The following is an 18,776-nucleotide window of genomic DNA, read 5'->3' as shown; positions in this document are numbered from 1 at the left end:
GCAAATGAGGCTGTATGAAACAAATATGTAACAATAGCAATTGATGCTGACAGTGCTGCAATACTGAAAACAAAGAGTTCTGTGACTGGGAAATATTTATGTGTAAGGAATGATATCACGACCCCCTCAACTGGTGAACAAATACAACCATAACAAAAACTGGAACTAAGGAAACTTCTTTTAGAAGTGGCAAGAAGAAAGCTAATGCCAGTGTATCTAGAACAATGCTGTGCAATAGAATTTTCTGTGGTGATGGGCGTGTTCTCTCTCCTACCCAGTATGGTAGTCACACATGCTCATGGGCCCTTTGAAGTGTGTAACTGAAGACTGAATTTTTAATTTTAATTAATTTAGCTTTGAATAATGCCTGTGACAAGTAGCTAGTAGGCTGGTCAGTGCAGATGCACAGCATGCTCTGCTCCTAATACCATCAGCTGCATATTCCTGCCCTCAACACCTTGAAAAGAAAGAAAACGTTTTATAAGCACACCTGACCCATGTTCTGCTCCTCTGTAGGTATGTAGTTTTTGACTTGAGGCACAGCTTGGAATCGTGGGGCATGTTTCTGTGCTCCATATGCCCAGGACAAATGCCTACACATTATGCTTTTCCAATGAAACATGAGTTCTAAAATAACCTTCATGATTTACCAAGTAATTCAAAGGAAAGCATTAAGGGAATTGATATTTGGAGTGTCTTTTCAAAGTTATTTATTAGGAGAAATAGAGAAAAATTAATTTATCCTCCTGGCTGCAGGGACTGTGCTGGACACTAGGATGTGAGATGAAAAGAGGCAGGCTGGCAGGCATAACCATGGAACATAAGGCATGTTCTAAACTATAGGCATGAATGAATGTGTATTTGAGAGCACAGAAGAAGCATTGACTCTTAAGGGAGTTGGGGGGACCAATGTTTCACCAAGGAGGTGACATTTGAGCCCCTTTGAAGTTGAGTGAGACTGCCCTGGAGAGCTAGAACAGGAGGAAGTTCGTCTAGTCAAAGGGCTCAGTGGGAACTTTTGCAGGAAGACACAACTTGTCATCAGAATCTCCTGGAGGGAGCCAGATTGTCCCTGCACCAGGAGGTGATTAAATCCACATTCTTACACCCTATCTAAATGGGGTGAGTATTTGGCAAGTGAGGCTAGGAATCCACATGGCATACAAGTACCCCAAAGAATTCTGATACACTCTATAAAGTATGAAGTCCCATCCACATGGTTGCAGACAGGGCTGGAAAGAGGGTGGGCAGCTCCTCAGAGGATGGGAGGGAGGTAAGGGCAGGTAACACGGCAGCCTGCCTGCCAATGCAGGTGCGTGGGGTCAGAGGGCAGGAAAGGAAGAGTCCATGACAATGCCATCAAGTTTGTAATGTGCAGGGAGTCAGGGGATACTGAGCAGGTGGTTCAGGCTTCTGGAAGTTTGTCTGCAAAAAGAAGAGATGAGCTTGGAAACTGGGGCATGGCCCTTCATCCTAGGAGACAGAGTTATCCTCCAGATCAGCTCTGCTCAGAGATTCCAGAACCATCCTGTTTGTACCCAATAGGACCTCAAACTTGCAGGAAGAGGAGGTTCCTCTTAAATCATACATTTTAAAACTTACCACTAATGACATTTGAGCCAGATAATTCTTTGTTGTGGGGAAGTGTCCCTTAACATCTGCAGGATGTTAAGCAGCATCCCTGGCCTTTACCCTTAAATGCCAGTAGTACCCCTGCCCCAGATATGACAACAAAAAAATATCTCTGGATGATGCCTTCCTTACCCTTGGTTCAGAAGCCCTGGCCTGGTAAGATGGCCCATCAGAGCTGTGTATATACATGAATGTGCACATGTGTTATTTAATCACTGCAGGGGTATGCTCAAGGTTATTTGGAAATTCATAAGCCACAGACTACAACTACTAGAATCATGAATATATCCTACACTGAACTGACAAGGATCTGGCAGAGACCAAACAACGTGTCAGAGAAAAATTCACATCTCAGGAAGAAATTCTCCAGTATAAGTGCCAAGGGCAATGTTCAGAGATTTCTCAATTTTATAAGAAGTGGGTGGGGGGGAACTCACCCTTTATCTTGTGAGGAATTTCTCAGCAAAGGAGTGTTTTCTGTAAAGCAGGGGTCTTTTGACCTGGAGTTGAAGAACTGAGGTAAAGAAGAGTGAGACCTGAAAGACACAATGAAGGAAAAAGGATCACCAACACAACAATGGTGGAGGTGTTCACTGGTAATTGGGGCTATATCCAAGAACATGCCTGAGATTCAGTGATAAATTTTACATAAGTTATATCTGAATTGTAAAAAGCTGGAGTTTTAGGAGACACAATTAGAAACAGCTCTCCTCCCCAGCATAACCAGGTTAGCAGTACAAAACAGAAACTCACATAGGAGACCAGATGCTGTAGGATTGATACTTTTAGGCTTTGCCATTCCATGCAGAACTTTTCATGGAGAAAACCATTCAGAGTCTGACAGGCCTTTCTATACTCAGAAAATTCTACGTCCTAAGATCACAGTATTTAAATATCACACATTGAAAATAACCTACTGGCTTCCCATCAAAGACCAAGCAGCAGAAGTCAGGGCCCACAGGGTCAAAATGAAATCATAAAATGGCAAGGAGGGGTCTCTCAGGGGGATGGAAGCCACAAGTGAAGCAAAGCAAAGGCTCACACTGTGTGGGACCCCCTTCCACTGTGCTGGCCTGCACTAGAGGAAGGGCCACCATAAACTTATCCAAATCAGGAGCTTTTAAGATGGAAATAATTGCACGGGCACAAGAGAACCCACAAGCATATATGGTCACCTCATTCAAGGACACATGACGTTTAAAAGCAACCAGCTCTTCATGAAAAGCTGCAGAAATCATTTTCATTCCTGTTGGGAATATGTCATTTTATACACATACATTGCCTTTCCTTAAGGAGCCGAGGCCACACAGAGCTGCCGTGGATGCCATGAAACACTCACCTGGGGCAATAATAGTACTTCAAATCATAAATACAGAGAAAGGAAAGAAAAATATTCCCACCCCCCTTTCTCCTTCTCATTCCAGCATGCACCTGTGACAACAGTCAATAAGACACTGGTTTCATGGGTGAATGAAACCAGGGCCCTGAGCTGTGTCCAACAATACCCACCACTCCACACTGAACCCAGGAAGGGAGTCTGTCTTGGGCCAGCAATGTGTCCTCTGAGTAGCACCTCTGGGCAGCCATGTGCACTTTATAGGGGAACACAGATGAGAGAGGATTCTGTCCTCAGGAGCTTTAATAGCCAGGGAGAAGAGCACAGCAGAGAACAAGGTGTAGAATAGATGCCCTAACTAGCATGCATGAGAGCAGAGGTGGAAGATGAATTCCACTTGAGGGATTTAATAGTTTCATGCACTTTACCTGTGGGCCTGTTAGCTGTTCAAACTGGCTTAAACAATTAGTTGGGCTTTTAAATTTTTCATGTCTCATAACTGTAAATAAAGAAGGGCCTCAGGCACATTTAGATAAATGTCTCAATGAGTCAACTAATATCCAGTGTTTTCTGTTACTCCCTGGCATGGTCTGTTACATAGCATTTCTGGGAAAGGTGACTGTTACTATGACCTCACTCACATTATTTAACCACTCTGAGCTTCCATTTTCTCATCTGTATAATGTGGATTTAAAGGAAAAACTCAGTAAAGTGAGTCACACTAAATTAGGAGATGTAAATGGTAAGCATAGTTCGGCTTCAATTCAATTCAATTATTTCTATTACACTGTGAGACTCTGATGAATGGCTACCATGTTATTTCCATCTTGTTTTATCTGGTACCTTAACTGGTACCCAGTTCAATGTAGGTGCTTAAATACTTAATGAATTAGATAAATCCCAGTAATCACAGCTTGTTTGCATGAGGTGTCTTTTTGACTCAATGGAACAGTTTTCTAAAGCATTATTAGATCAATAATGTGCTCAGAATCACCACTGACCCTCTGAAGAGCAGAAAATGTTCAAGAGAGTGGAGGTGCTATTGCTCCTTAGAAAGCACTACCCACAGGTTCTCAGCACAGCTCACAGCAGCACCACATTGTGCAATGCTGAGAATTCACCTTATGGCCATGAAGGAGGAAAATTGGAAAGGGGGAAAAGTCAAGAGTACATTTTATTTTCTCTGAGGTGGGCACATCTGGCTGATTTCATTATTTAACATTTCTAATTGCACTTTGTGTACACACAGTATTTTATAATTGTAGTTAAGTGTACAGGGAGTAGTTTCTAAGCTTTTTAATATTTAGTTGTGATTCTAAAGAACCAAAAATAAAATTAAGTTTTGCTGGGAAATTTCCCAGAGACTTCAGGCTATTCCAAATTTAAACTTAATCTGACACTGTCCAGACATTATTTTCCATTGTTCCAAGTCCATTTCTTTTTTGCAAAGAAGAGAAGGTCAGAGAGGGCTTTAGACCCTGTTACTTCACAGGATCCCTGATCTGCTGTCCTGGAAGATAGAAAACTCAGAAACTACATATAGAGAAGATTCAGGATTGCCCAAGAAACACATATTTCAGAGTCATTTTTCTTTTTGACTTAATTAAGGTAGAAAATATTGATGAGATCTATATTATACCTGACCTTTTCTCCTTCTGAAAAAAGAAATCTCATTGACATTTATCTGACTTCACATCTAAGCCCAGGTGTTTTCAAAATTCACAAAATTCAACAGTATCTATTTTCCCTAGTGTCTCAACAACTCTGTATACATGTGCAAAATTCATATATGCCTGTAAACTTATAAGCGGGCAATACTTATTTGAATAATTTGGAAACTACAGAAGAGGATAACAGATAAAATGATTGTATATAATTCTGTATTTCAAAGATACCAGCTGTTAACATTTAAAGACTCTTTTTTTTTTTTAAAGATTTTATTTATTTATTTGAGAGAGAGAGAATGAGAGATAGAGAGCACGAGAGGGAAGAGGGTCAGAGGGAGAAGCAGACTCCCCGCCGAGCAGGGAGCCCGATGCGGGACTCGATCCCGGGACTCCAGGACCATGACCTGAGCCGAAGGCAGTCGCTTAACCAACTGAGCCACCCAGGCGCCCACATTTAAAGACTCTTAACTAGAGAGAACAAACTGATGGTTCCCAGAGGGGAGGTGGATGGGGGGATGGGTTAAATGGATGATGGGGATTTAGGAGTGCACTTGTCATGATGAGCACTGGGTGTTGTGTGGAAGTGTTGAATCACTATATTTTACACCTGAAACTAACATTACACTGTATGTTAACTAACTGGAATTTAAATACTTTAAAAATTCAAAAATAAAGAACTTCCTTTTGGGTTTTTTTTCCCTACATATAAACAAACAGTTTTAAAGTCAGCCCTGGGTGTTATAGGCAACGAATGAATCGTTGAACACTACATCAAAACTAATGATGTACTATATGTTGGCTAATTGAAAATAAAAAAATAATAATAAAGTCAGCTTCAAATATATACATGTCCAGAAATACATTCAAACAAATAAATGGCTTTGTCCTCTAATTGTTTAACTTAGATATGTCATTAGCATTTCTGTGTTATTAAATGTTCTTCTACAATGTGATTTACATGTTGGCATCATATTCCATTACATGGATCACCACATTAGGCTTAACCATCCATCTGTTGTTGGAAATTTAGGGAATTTCTAATTCTTTACTAATATAAGTAACAAACATTATGAGAGTCCTAGTAGATAAGTCTTTGTGTGTGCCTCCAAAAGTTTCCTAGAACAGATTCCTAGAAGTGGAGTCACTGGGCAAAAAGTGTCTTGGTGCTTCTGGTCCACAACGAGCCTTACTATGCCTTTCAGTTATGGAAGGGATCAAATCCCTGTCCCCAAAGCCCTGGGTGTTAGCCATATTTTAGATCCTTAAGCAGTAATTTTAAGCAGCTAGAATTGATTCAGATCCACCATTGTCAAGAAATCTTGCTGCCGTGATTGTAAATAAGATCCCTCTATGCCAGCCTGCAAGATGGTACAGTGTGTTGGCAATACCTCCCAACCCTCCCCTGTCTATAGCAGTTTTCTTAACTCCAGACACCCTAGTTCTTTCTAGATCTAAACAGTAGTCTTATGGTGCTTATGTCATTTTATTAAGAAAAAAGTATCTTAAAAAAAAGAAAAAAGTATCTAAGAATGTTAAAAAATATTGAATACTTAATATATTAACACTTCTGAGAAGATTCACAATTCTAAAGTCCAGACAAGAGACAACGATTAGTGCAAAGGACACGCTGGAGAGGTAGTGGTTTGGTTATCAATGGTAGAGGAAGAAGTTTGCTCTCATTCTTTCTCAAGCTCTGTATCATGTAGAGACCATCAGTGCAGGACAGAAGCCAGCTCTGCTTGGCAGGGAACCCAGAGCCAGTAACAAGGAGTGCAAAATGATTCCACTGCCTTCCTCCCTCTCTCTCTGACTCTTTTTTTTTGGCCTGTTTTCATCCTGGGTTCACTGGTCCACGCAACCTTTCCAGAAGGAAAAAAGCAAACCAGCAGGCTGGGAAAAGCTGGGTTTGCCCCAAAAGTGATCACACAGAAAACAGTCAAGTGTGTCCATTGAGAGAAAGCAGATGAGGAAGAAAAGTGAGCAGGGAAGCTGCCACCCACTCATGTGTCATTTTTTAGAAGAGTTGGGAGGAGACTGTAATTCTTCACCTAAATAGAGTCAGAACTTCAGAGAGTCTATCATTGTTCTGTCCAAGCATAGCCAGGCTTTTAAGTTTAATTAAGTGCAAAAAAGGGAACCTATGGTCCAGGCTGCTCAGGGGCAATGTTTGTAATCAGTTGTGAGTGAAGAAGTAGAAAACATGATGGAAGTTTCCCACTTCTTCAACCTAACACCCCCATTAGTTATTTTCTGCAGGATTTAAAAAATAAATGCATAAAAATAATGAAAAATCTATGCTAATAGGTACATAATATACAAAAATGTAATTTGTGATATCAATAACAAAGAGGGGCAAAACTATATAGAAGTAGACTTTTTTATGCAGTTGAAGTTAAGTTGGTATCAATTCAAATTTGGTTGTTATAACTTTAGAATGTCATATCTAATTGTCACTGTAAACACAAAGAAAATATAATAAAACGTACACCAAAAAAATGAGAAGAGAATCAAAACATATCACTACAAAAAGTCAACTAAACACAAAGGAAGGCAGTAAAGGAGGAAGGCAATAATGAAGGAAATGAGGGGCAAAAAGCCATAAAACATACAGAAAACATAAAACAAAATGCCAAAAGTAATTCTTTCCGTATGAATGATAACCTTAAATATCAATATACTAAACTCTATCAAAAGACAGAGTTTTGGGGCACCTGGGTGGCTCAGTCATTAAGCATCTGCCTTTGGCTCAGGTCATGATTGCAGGATCCTGGGATTAAGCCCTGCATTGGGCTCCCTCCTCAGCAGGAAGCCTGCTTCTCCCTCTTCCACTCTCCCTGCTTGTGTTCCTTCTCTCACTTTGTCTTTCTCTGTCAAATAAATAAATAAAATCTTTTTTTAAAAAAGGCAGAGTTTGGCTGAGAGATTAAAACAGAAACAAAACAGGAAGGGGGGCGGAGCAAGATGGTGGAGGAGTAGGAGACCTGGATTTTGTCTGGTCTCAGGAATTCAGATGAATAGGGATCAAACCATTCTGAACACCTACGAACTCAACAGGAGATCGAAGATAAGAATAGTAACAACACTCTGAACAGAAAAGCGACCACTTTCTGGAAGGTAGGACATGCAGAGAATGAATCCGAGGCAATATTCGGGAGGATAGATGGCGGGGGAGTGGGCCTCCGTCGGCCGCTTCTGGCAAATGATAGAGCCGCGGAGCACAAAATCAGAAATTTTAGAAGTCGGCTCCGCGGAGGGATGTCACTCCAGTGGCTAAGCGGGGGGTGGAACCCTCATGGGACAGTGTGGTCTCAGGACCCACGGGGTCACAGAAAGACCGGGGGTGCCTGAGTGCGGCAGAGCTCCCAGGTATCGGAGCGGGGAAGCTGGCTGCCGAGACGGAGCCAAGGCGCGGGCTCTCAGCTCTGGGTTGCCATAAACTGCGCTCAGGGACACAGTCGGGCCACTGCTCCTCCAGCAGGGACCCAAAAAGCGGCAGAGCCGGGGAGACCCCTCTTCCTCCCCCGGGAGGAGCGGCGCGGGAGCGCACCGCAGGGATCCGCTGGGTTTGGGAGACTCCACACAGGGTCGGGTGCCAGACATAGAAACGCTCGATCACAGACCGGGTGAGCACGGAGTGCAGCCGGAGACCAGGGAGACGGGAGTGACTGCTTTTCTCTGGGGACACACTGAGGAGCAGGGCCCTGAATTCTCAGCTCCTCTGGGCGGAGATTGGGAGGCCACCATTTTCACCCTGGTCCTCCAAAGCTGTACCGAGAGCTTGCAGGGAACAAAAGCTCCTGAGAGCAAACCGGAGCAGCTTGCTTAGCCTGGACTCACAAGGGCAGGGCAATTCCGCCTCCGGCAAAGACATTTGGGAACCACGGCAACAGGCCCCTCCCCCAGAAGATCAGCGAACAGCCAGCAACGCAAGACCAAGTTTACCGATCAAGGAGAATGGGAGAACTCCAGAGCTAGGGGAATACTGCACATAGAATTCATGGCTTTTTTACCATAATTCATTAGTTTCTCAAAGTTAATTTTTTTAACTTTTTTTTTGAATTTTTCTTTTTCCCTTTTTCAAACAACATCTTATCAATCCCTTTTTTAAAAAAACATTTTTTTATTTTTCATTTTTAGAGTCATACTTTTATCCCTTCATAGTAGTTACCCTTATTTTTGGCATATATATATATATATATATATATATATATAAGTTGTTCTCTCTTTAAAATTTTGAGATACAATTTCTTCTAACAGATCAAAAAATACCCTAAATCACTAGTGTATGGCTTTGTTCTAGTATCCTGCCTGATCACATTCTCTCCCTTTTTTTTTCTTTTTTTTCTTTTTTCTTTTTCTTTTTAAATCTTCTTTCTTTTTAAAAACAACTTCTTATTTTATCAATTCCTTTTATACAATCTTTTATAATTTCCATCTTTACAGTTATCTGCCATCCCTTCATTGTATCAACCCTTATTTTGTACATATATAAGGCTTTCTTCCTTTAAAATTTTAGCAGGCACTTTCTTCTAACAGACCAAAATATGCCCAAAAGTTAGTGTGTGGCACTGATCTATGCACTAGCCTGAGCATATTTGATCATATTCTGTTTTTTTTTGTTTTGTTCTGTTTTTGTTTTTATCTTTTTCTTTTTCCTTTTTTTTTTTCTCTTCTTTCTTTCCCTTTCTTGTCCCCTGGTTTCAGGTCTTTTCTGATTTGTATAGAATATATTTCCTGGAGACGTTGTTAACCTGTTAGCATTCTGTTCTCTCATTCATCTGTTCTCCTCTGGACAAAATGACAAGACAAAAAAAATCAACTCAGCAAAAAGAACAAGAGGTAGCACCATCTCCCAGGGCCCTACTCAATACTGACATTAGTATGATGTCGGACCTAGAGTACAGAATCATGAATTTAAAGATACTAGCTGAGCTTGAAAAAAGTGTGGAAGTTATTAGAGAAACCGTTTCTGGAGAAATAAAAGAACTAAAATCTAACCAAGTCAAAATCAAAAAGGCTATTAAAGAGGTGTAATAAAAAATGGGGGCACTAACGGCTAGGATAAATGAGGCAGAAGAATCAGCGATATAGAAGACCAAATGATGGAAAATAAAGAGGATGAGAAAAAGAGAGATAAACAACTACAGGATCACGAGGGCAGAATTCGAGAGATAAGCAATACAATAAGACGAAACAACATTAGAATAATTGGGATCCCAGAAGAAGAAAGACAGAGAGGGGCAGAAGGTATATTGGAGCAAATAATAGCAGAGAACTTCCCTAATGTGAGGAAGGAAACAGGCATTAAAATCCAGGAGGCACAGAGAACCCCTCTCAAAATCAATAAAAATAGGTCAACACCCCGACATCTAATCGTAAAACTTACCAGTCTCAGAGACAAAGAGAAAATCCTGAAAGCAGCTCGGGAGAAGAGATATGTAACCTACAATGGTAGAAACATTAGATTGGCAACAGACCTATCCACAGAGACCTGGCAGGCCAGAAAGGACTGGCATGATATCTTCAGAGCACTAAACGAGAAAAATATGCAGCCAAGAATACTATATCCAGCTAAGTTGTCATTGAAAATAGAAGGGGAGATAAAAAGCTTCCAGGACAAACAAAAACTAAAGGAATTTGCAAACACAAAACCAGCCCTCCAAGAAATATTGAAGGAGGTCCTCTAAGCAAAAAGAGAGCCTAAAAGCAGCATAGATCAGAAAGGAACAGAGACAATATACAGTAACAGTCACCTTACAGGCAATACAATGGCACTAAATTCATACCTTTCAACAGTTACCCTGAATGTAAATGGGCTCAATGCCCCAATCAAAAGACACAGGCTATCAGATTGGATTAAAAAACAAGACCCATCAATATGCCGTCTGCAAGAGATTCATTTTAGACCCAAAGACACCCCCAGATTGAAAGTGAGGAGGTGGAAAACCATTTACCATGCTAATGGACACCAAAAGAAAGCTGGGGTGGCAATCCTTATATCAAACAAATTAGATTTTAAAACAAAGACTGTAATAAGAGATGAAGAAGGACACTATATCCTACTTAAAGGGTGTATCCAACAAGAAGATCTAACGATTATAAATACCTATGCCCCTAACGTGGGAGCAACCAATTATATAAGGCAATTAATAACAAAAGCAAAGAAACACATTGACAACAATACAATAATAGTGGGGGACTTTAACACCCCCTTAATTGAAATAGACAGATCATCTAAGCAAAAGATCAACAAGAAAATAAAGACTTTAAATGAAACACTGGACCAAATGGACTTTACAGATATATTCAGAACATTCCATCCCAAAGCAACGGAATACACATTCTTCTCTAGTGCCCAGGGAACATTCTCCAGAATAGATCACATCCTAGGTCACAAATCAGGTCTCAATTGGTACCAAAAGATTGGGATTATTCCCTGCATATTTTCAGACCACAATGCTTTGAAACTAGAACTCAATCACAAGAGGAAAGTCGGAAAGAACTCAAATACATGGAGGCTAAAGAACATCCTACTAAAGAATGAATGGGTCAACCAGGAAATTAAAGGAGAATTAAAAAAATTCATGGAAACCAATGAAAATGAAAACACAACGGTTCAAAATCTTTGGGATACAGCAAAGGCAGTCCTGAGAGGAAAGTATATAGCAATACAAGCCTTTCTCAAGAAACAAGAAAGGTCTCAAATACAAAACCTAACCCTACACCTAAAGGAGTTGGAGAAAGAACAGCAAATAAAGCCTAAACCCAGCAGGAGAAGAGTAATAATAAAGATCAGAGCAGAAATCAATGAACTAGAAACCAAAAGAACAGTAGAACAGATCAACGAAACTAGGAGCTGGTTCTTTGAAAGAATTAACAAGATTGATAAACCCCTGGCCAGACTGATCAAAAAGAAAAGAGAAATGACCCAAATCAACAAAATCATGAATGAAAGAGGAGAGATCACAACCAACACCAAAGAAATACAAACAATTATAAGAACATATTATGAGCAACTCTATGCCAGCAAATTAGATAACCTGGAAGAAATGGGTGCATTCCTAGAGATGTATCAACTACCAAAATTGAACCAGGAAGAAATAAAAAACCTGAACAAACCTATAACCACTAAGGAAATTGAAGCAGTCATCAAACATCTCCCAACAAACAAAAGCCCAAGGCCAGATGGCTTCCCAGGAGAATTCTATCAGACATTAAAAGAAGAATTACTACCTATTCCCCTGAAAATGTTCCAAAAAATAGAAATGGAAGGAAAACTTCCAAACTCATTTTATGAGGCCACCATTACCTTGATCCCCAAACCAGACAAAGACCCCATCCAAAAGGAGAATTACAGACCAATATCCTTCATGAACATGGATGCAAAAATTCTCACCAAAATACTAGCCAATAGGATCCAACAGTACATTAAAAGGATTATTCACCATGACCAAGTGGGATTTATTCCTGGGCTGCAAGGCTGGTTCAACATCTGCAAATCAATCAACATGATACAATACATTAACAAAAGAAAGAACAAGAATCATAGGATCCTCTCAATAGATGCAGAAAATGCATTTGACAAAGTACAGCATCCTTTCTTGATCAAAACTCTTCAGAGTATAGGGATAGAGGGTACATACCTCAATATCATAAAAGCCATCTATGAAAAACCTACAGCGAATATCATTCTCAATGGGGAAGAGCTGAGAGCTTTTCCCCTAAGGTCAGGAATGCGGCAGGGATGTCCACTCTCGCCATTGCTATTCAACATAGTATTAGAAGTCCTAGCCACAGCAATCAGACAACAAAAAGAAATCGAAGGCATCCAAATCGGCAAAGAGGAAGTCAAACTCTCACTCTTTGCAAATGATATGATACTGTATGTGGAAACCCAAAAGACTCCACCCCAAAACTGCTAGAACTCATACAGGAATTCAGTAAAGTAGCAGGATATAAAATCAATGCACAGAAATCAGTGGCATTCTTATACACCAACAACAAGACAGAAGAGAGACAAATCAAGGAGTCCATCCCATTTACAATTGCACCCAAAACCATAAGATACCTAGGAATAAACTTAACCAAAGAGGCAAAGGACCTGTACTCAGAAAACTATAAAATACTCATGAAAGAAATTGAAGAAGACACAAAGAAATGGAAAAACGTTCCATGCTCATGGATTGGAATAACAAACATTGTGAAGATGTCAGTGCTACCTAGAGCAATCTGCACATTCAATGCAATCCCCATCAAAATACCATCCACTTTTTTCAAAGAAATGGAACAAATAATCCTAAAATTTGTATGGAACCAGAAGAGACCCCAAATAGCCAGAGGAATATTGAAAAAGAAAAGCAAAGCTGGCGGCATCACAATTCCAGACTTCCAGCTCTATTACAAAGCTGTCATCATCAAGACAGTATGGTACTGGCACAAAAGTAGACACATAGATCAGTGGAACAGAATCGAGAGCCCAGAAATGGACCCTCAACTCTATGGTCAACTCATCTTTGACAAAGCAGGAAAGAATGTCCAGTGGAAAAAAGACAGTCTCTTCAACAAATGGTGTTGGGAAAATTGGACAGCCACATGCAGAAGAATGAAACCGGACCATTTTCTTACACCACCCACAAAAATAGACTCCAAATGGTTGAAAGACCTAAACGTGAGACAGGAGGCCATCAAAATCCTAAAGGAGAACACAGGCAGCAACCTCTTCGACCTCAGCCGCAGCAACTTCTTCCTAGAAACATCGCCAAAGGCAAGGGAAGCAAGGCCAATAATGAACTATTGGGATTTCATCAAGATAAAAAGCTTTTACACAGCAAAAGAAACAGTCCACAAAACCAAAAGACAACCGACAGAATGGGAGAAAATATTTGCAAATGACATATCAGATAAAGGGCTAGTATCCAAAATCTATAAAGAACTTATCAAATTGAACACGCAAAGAACAAATAATCCAATCAAGAAATGGGGAGAAGACATGAACAGACATTTTTCCAAAGACATCCAAATGGCCAACAGACACATGAAAAAGTGCTCAACATCGCTCGGCATCAGGGAAATCCAAATTAAAACCTCAATGAGATAGCACCTCACACCCATCAGAATACCTGGTCTTTCTGTGACCCTGAGGATCCTGAGACCACACTGTCCCAGGGAGGGTTCCACCCATTGCTTAGCCACTGGAGCAATGTACCTCAGCAGAGCGGACTTCAAAGAAATGTCCCGATTTTGTGCTCCACTGCTCTATCACTTGCTCGTACCTGGCTGATGGAGGTTTCCTCCCCCCTCGGTCTATCTTCCCAAATATCGCCTCAGATTCATTTCTCCGCACATCCACCTTCCAGAAATTGGTCACTTTTCTGTTCAGAGATTTGCTGCTATTCTTTTCTTTGATCTCCTGTTGAGTTTGTAGGTGTTCAGAATGGTTTGATATCTAGCTGAATTCCTGGGACCAGACGAAATTTAGGTCTCCTATCCTCTGCCAATCTTGCTCCTCCTGGTACTTTTTTTTTTTAATCCCCTATGATCCTTTGCACTATTTCTTATATTCCACATATCAGTGAATATCAGTAAGTTATGAAGTTTAATTTTCATAAACCAGTTGGCACTTGTTTTGCCCTATCCCTTTGCTTTCTAATATGGGACCATTTTCTGGAATTTTGTATTTATAATTCCTGTATGTGTGTGCTTGTGTATATCTATCTATCTCTCTCTCTCCCCATCTCTCTATTTATTCTATCTAAAACCAAGTAAATGGATTCTAAACAATGTATTGTTTAGTGTTGCTTGTTTTTAAGCTTTATAGAAGTTATATCTTGTATGTATTTTTCCATGAATTCCTTTCTTCACTCAACATTATGTTTCTAACACTTGCCCATATTGCTTTGTTTAACTGTAGTTTCTCCAGTTTCACTGCTGTGTAAAATTTTATTTGTGTAAATATCCTGGTGCATGTTGATTTTGTATCTTCCAGCTTCACTGAATTTGATTTTATTAGTTCTAATTGTGTGTGTGTGTGTGTGTGTGCATTCATGTGTGTGGGTAATCTTCGGAATATTCCACATATTAGCTCATGTCATCTGTGAACAGGGATAATTTATATGTTTCTTTCCAATTTGAATGCATTTTATTTCTTTTTCTTGCCTAATTGATCTGGCTAGAGCTTCCAGTACTATATTGATTAGAAGCAAAGCAGGTATCCTCAAATTGTTCTTCATCTTAAAGGAAAAGCTTTCATTATTTCACCTTTGAGTATGATGTTAGCTGTTTTGCATGTGGCCTTTATTATGTTGTAGTTTCCTTTTATTCCTTATTGCTGAATATTTTTATAAGGAAAGTGTGTTGAACTTTGTCATATACTTCTCTGCATCAGTAGATGATCATGTGTTTTTTTTCCTTCGCTCTGTTAATATGGTGTTTTATCGATTGATTTTCATATTTTGAACCGTCCTTGAATTCCAGGAATAAATTCCCCTTGGTCATAGTGTATAATCCTTTTAATATGCTGCTGAACTGACTTGCTAGTATTTTGTTGAGGATTTTTTGTGTCAGTATTCATCAGGGATATTGGTCTGTGGTTTTCTCCTCTTGTAGTGTCTTTGGTATCAAGGTAATGCTGACCTCATTGAATGAGTGTCCCCTCCTTTTCAGTTTTTTAGGAGAGTTTCAGGAGGTGGTGTTAATTCTTCTTTAAACATTTGGTAGAGTGCATCAGCTAAGCAATCTGGTTCAGGGCTTTTTTTATTGTTGCTGGGAAATTTTTGATTACTGATTCAATTTCCTTAATAGTTGCAGGTCTATTCAGATTTTCTTTTTCTTCATTATCAGTGTTGGTAGGTTGTGTATAGCTAAGAATTTGCCCATTTTATATAGGTTATCCAATTTGTTAGCATATAATCATCCATAGTATACTCTTATAATCCTTTTTATTTCTGTAAAATTGATAGTAATGTTCCTGCTTTCATTTCTGATTTTAGTAATTTGAGTTTCTTTTTTTTCTTAGTCAATCTAGCTAAAGATGTATAAATTTTATTGATCTTTGCAAAGAACCAACTTTTGATTTCATTGATTTTCTCTATAGTTTTCTCATCTCTGTTTTATTAGTCACCTCTCTAATCTTTATTTTCTTACTTCTGTTAGCTTTGGAGTTTAGTTTATTCTAAGCTAAAATTAACAAGTCAGGAAACCACATATGTTGGCAGGGATGTGGAGAAAGGGGAACCCTCCTAAACTGTTGGTGGGAATGCAAGCTGGTACAACCATTCTGGAAAACAGTATGGCGGTTCCTCAAACACGTGAAAATAGAGCTACCATACGATCCAGCAATTGCACTACTGGGTATTTACCACAAAGATACAAATGTAGGGATCCGAAGGGGTACGTGAATTCCAATGTTTATAGCAGCAGTGTCCACAATAGCCAAACTGTGGAAAGCGCCAAGATGTCCATCGACAGATGAATGGATAAAGAAGGGGTGGTATATATACACAATGGAATATTATGCAGCCATCAAAAGGAATGAGATCTTGCCATTTGCAACGACGTGGATGGAACTGGAGGGTGTTATGCTGAGTGAAATAAGTCAATCAGAGAAAGACATGTATCATATGACCTCACTGATATGAGGAATTCTTAATCTCAGGAAACAAACTGAGTGTTGCTGGAGTTGTGGGGGGTGGGAGGGATGGGGTGGCTGGGTGATAGGCATTGGGGAGGGTATGTGCTATGGTGAGCACTGTGAATTGTGTGTTGAATCACAGTCTTGAATCACAACTTCTTATCAATTCCTTTTTTTAAATTTTTTTTAATTTTCATCTTTACATTCATATTCCATCCCTTCATCGTATTTACCCTTATTTTTGTATATATATAAGTTATTCTTTCTTTAAAATTTTGAGAGGCAGATTCTTCTAACAGACCAAAACACACCCAAAATCTCGTGTGTGGCTCTGTTCTATTCACCAGCCTGATCATATCTTTTTTTTTTCTTTCTTTCTTTTCTCCCTGGATTCAGGTCACTTCTGACTTCCCTAGCGTATATTTTTCTGGGGTTATTGTTACCCTTTCAGTATTTTGTTCTCTCATTCATCTATTCTCTGGACAAAATGACAAGATGGAAAAAATCACCTCAAAGTAAAAAACAAGAGGCAGTACCGACTGCCAGAGACCTAATCAATACAGACATTAGTAAAATGTCAGAACTAGAGTTCAGAATGACAATTATAAAGATACTAGCTGGGCTTGAAAAAAGCATAGAAGATACTAGAGAATCCCTCTCTGTAGAAATAAAAGAACTAATCTAACCAAGTTGAAATCAAAAACACTATTAATGAGATGCAATCAAAAATGGAGGCTCTAACGGCTAGGACAAATGAGTCAGAAGAGAGAATTAGTGATATAGAAGACCAAATGATGGAGAATAAATAAACTGAGAAAAAGTGAGATAAACAACTACTGGATCATGAGGGCAGAATTCGAGAGATAAGTGATACAATAAGATAAAACAATATTAGAATAATTGGGATCCCAGAAGAAGAAAGAGAGAGAGGGGCAGAAGGTATACTGGAGCAAATTATAGTGGAGAACTTCCCTAATTTGGGGAAGGAAACAGGCATCAAAATCCAGGAGGCACAGAGAAACCCCTCAAAATCATTAAAAATAGGCCAACACCCCAACATCTAATAGTAACACTTACAAGTATCAGGGACAAAGAGAAAATCCTGAAAGCAACTTGGGACAAGAGGTCTGTAACCTACAATAGTAGAAACATTGGATTAGCAACAGACCTATCCATGGACACCTGGCAGGCCAGAAAGGACTGGCATGACATATTCAGGGCACTAAATGAGAAAAATATTCAGCCAAGAATACTATATCCAGCTAAGCTGTCATGGAAAATAGAAGGAGAGGAGGGGGCGGAGCAAGATGGTGGAGGAGTAGGAGACCTGGATTTCGTCAGGTCTCAGGAATTCAGCTGAATAGGGATCAAACCATTCTGAACACCTATGAACTCAACAGGAGATCTAAGAAAATAGCAACAACTCTCTGAACAGAAAAGCGACCACTTTCTGGAAGGTAGGACGTGTGGAGAAGTGAATCCGAGGTGATATTTGGGAGGATAGACGGTGGGGGAGGGGGCCTCCATCGGCGGCTTCTGGCAAGTGATAGAGCAGTGGAGCACAAAACTGGAACTTTTAGAAGTCGGCTCTGCTGAGGTACATCGCTCCAGTGGCTAAGCTGGGGGTGGAACCCTCATGGGACAGTGTGGTCTCAGGACCCTCAGGGTCACAGAAAGACTGGGGGTGCCTGAGTGCAGCAGAACTCCCAGGTATAAAAGCGGGGAAGCCGGCTGCAGAGACATAGCCAAGGCGCGGGCTCTCAGCTCGGGGTTGCCATAAACTGTGATCGGCGACACAACCAGACCACTGCTCCTCCAGGAGGGACCCAACAAGCAGCAGATCCAGGGAGACTCCCTTTCCTCCCCTGGGAGGAGCAGCGCAGGAGCGTGCCACAGGGAACTCCTGGGTTTGGAGCCTCCACACAAGTCAGGGGCCAGAGATAGAAACGCCCGGTCACAGCCTGGGTGAGCACGGAGTGCGGCTAGAGACAGGGGAGATGGGAGTGACTGACTGCTTTTCTCTGGGGGCTCACTGAGGAGCGGGATCCCGAGTTCTCAGCTCCTCCAGGGCGGAGATGGGAGGCGACCATTTTCACTCTCATCTCCAAAGCTGTACCGAAAGCTTGCAGGAAACAAAAACTCCCAAGAGCAAACCCAAGCAGATTACTTAGGCCAGACCAGGCAAGGGCGGGGCAATTCCACCTCCGGCAAAGACATTTGGGAATCACAACAACAGGCCCCTCCCCCAGAAGATTAGCAAGAACAGCCAGCCAAGACAAGTTTACCAATCAATAAGAACGGCAGAACTCCAGCACTAGGAGAATACTGCACAAAGAATTCATGGCTTTTGTACCATGATACTTTAGTCTTTCAAAGTTAATTTTTTTCATTGTCTTTTTTTTAATTTTTCTTTTTCCCTTGTTCAACCAAAATCTTATCAATCCCTTTTTTAAAAAAACATTTTTATTTTCCATTTTTAGAGTCATATTCTATCCCTTCATAGTGGTTACCC

General features: G+C 40.4%; 1 protein-coding gene across 2 annotated transcripts in view; it reads right to left on the bottom strand.

The window, feature by feature from the left end:
- Positions 1 to 18,776, bottom strand: part of OCA2 (OCA2 melanosomal transmembrane protein) — a 526,634-nt gene that overhangs the window by 450,812 nt on the left and 57,046 nt on the right. For both annotated transcript variants that reach the window (XM_027572901.1, XM_027572904.1), the window contains exon 3: positions 2,070 to 2,168. In XM_027572901.1, the coding sequence (XP_027428702.1) occupies positions 2,070 to 2,168 (99 nt within the window). The remainder of the gene's footprint in view (positions 1 to 2,069; positions 2,169 to 18,776) is intronic.

This window comes from Zalophus californianus, chromosome 6 (assembly GCF_009762305.2).
Source record: "Zalophus californianus isolate mZalCal1 chromosome 6, mZalCal1.pri.v2, whole genome shotgun sequence".
Classification (NCBI taxonomy): domain Eukaryota; kingdom Metazoa; phylum Chordata; class Mammalia; order Carnivora; family Otariidae; genus Zalophus; species Zalophus californianus.
The sequence above is the reverse complement of the archived record's forward strand: the minus strand, read 5'-3'. Positions and strand labels throughout refer to the sequence as shown.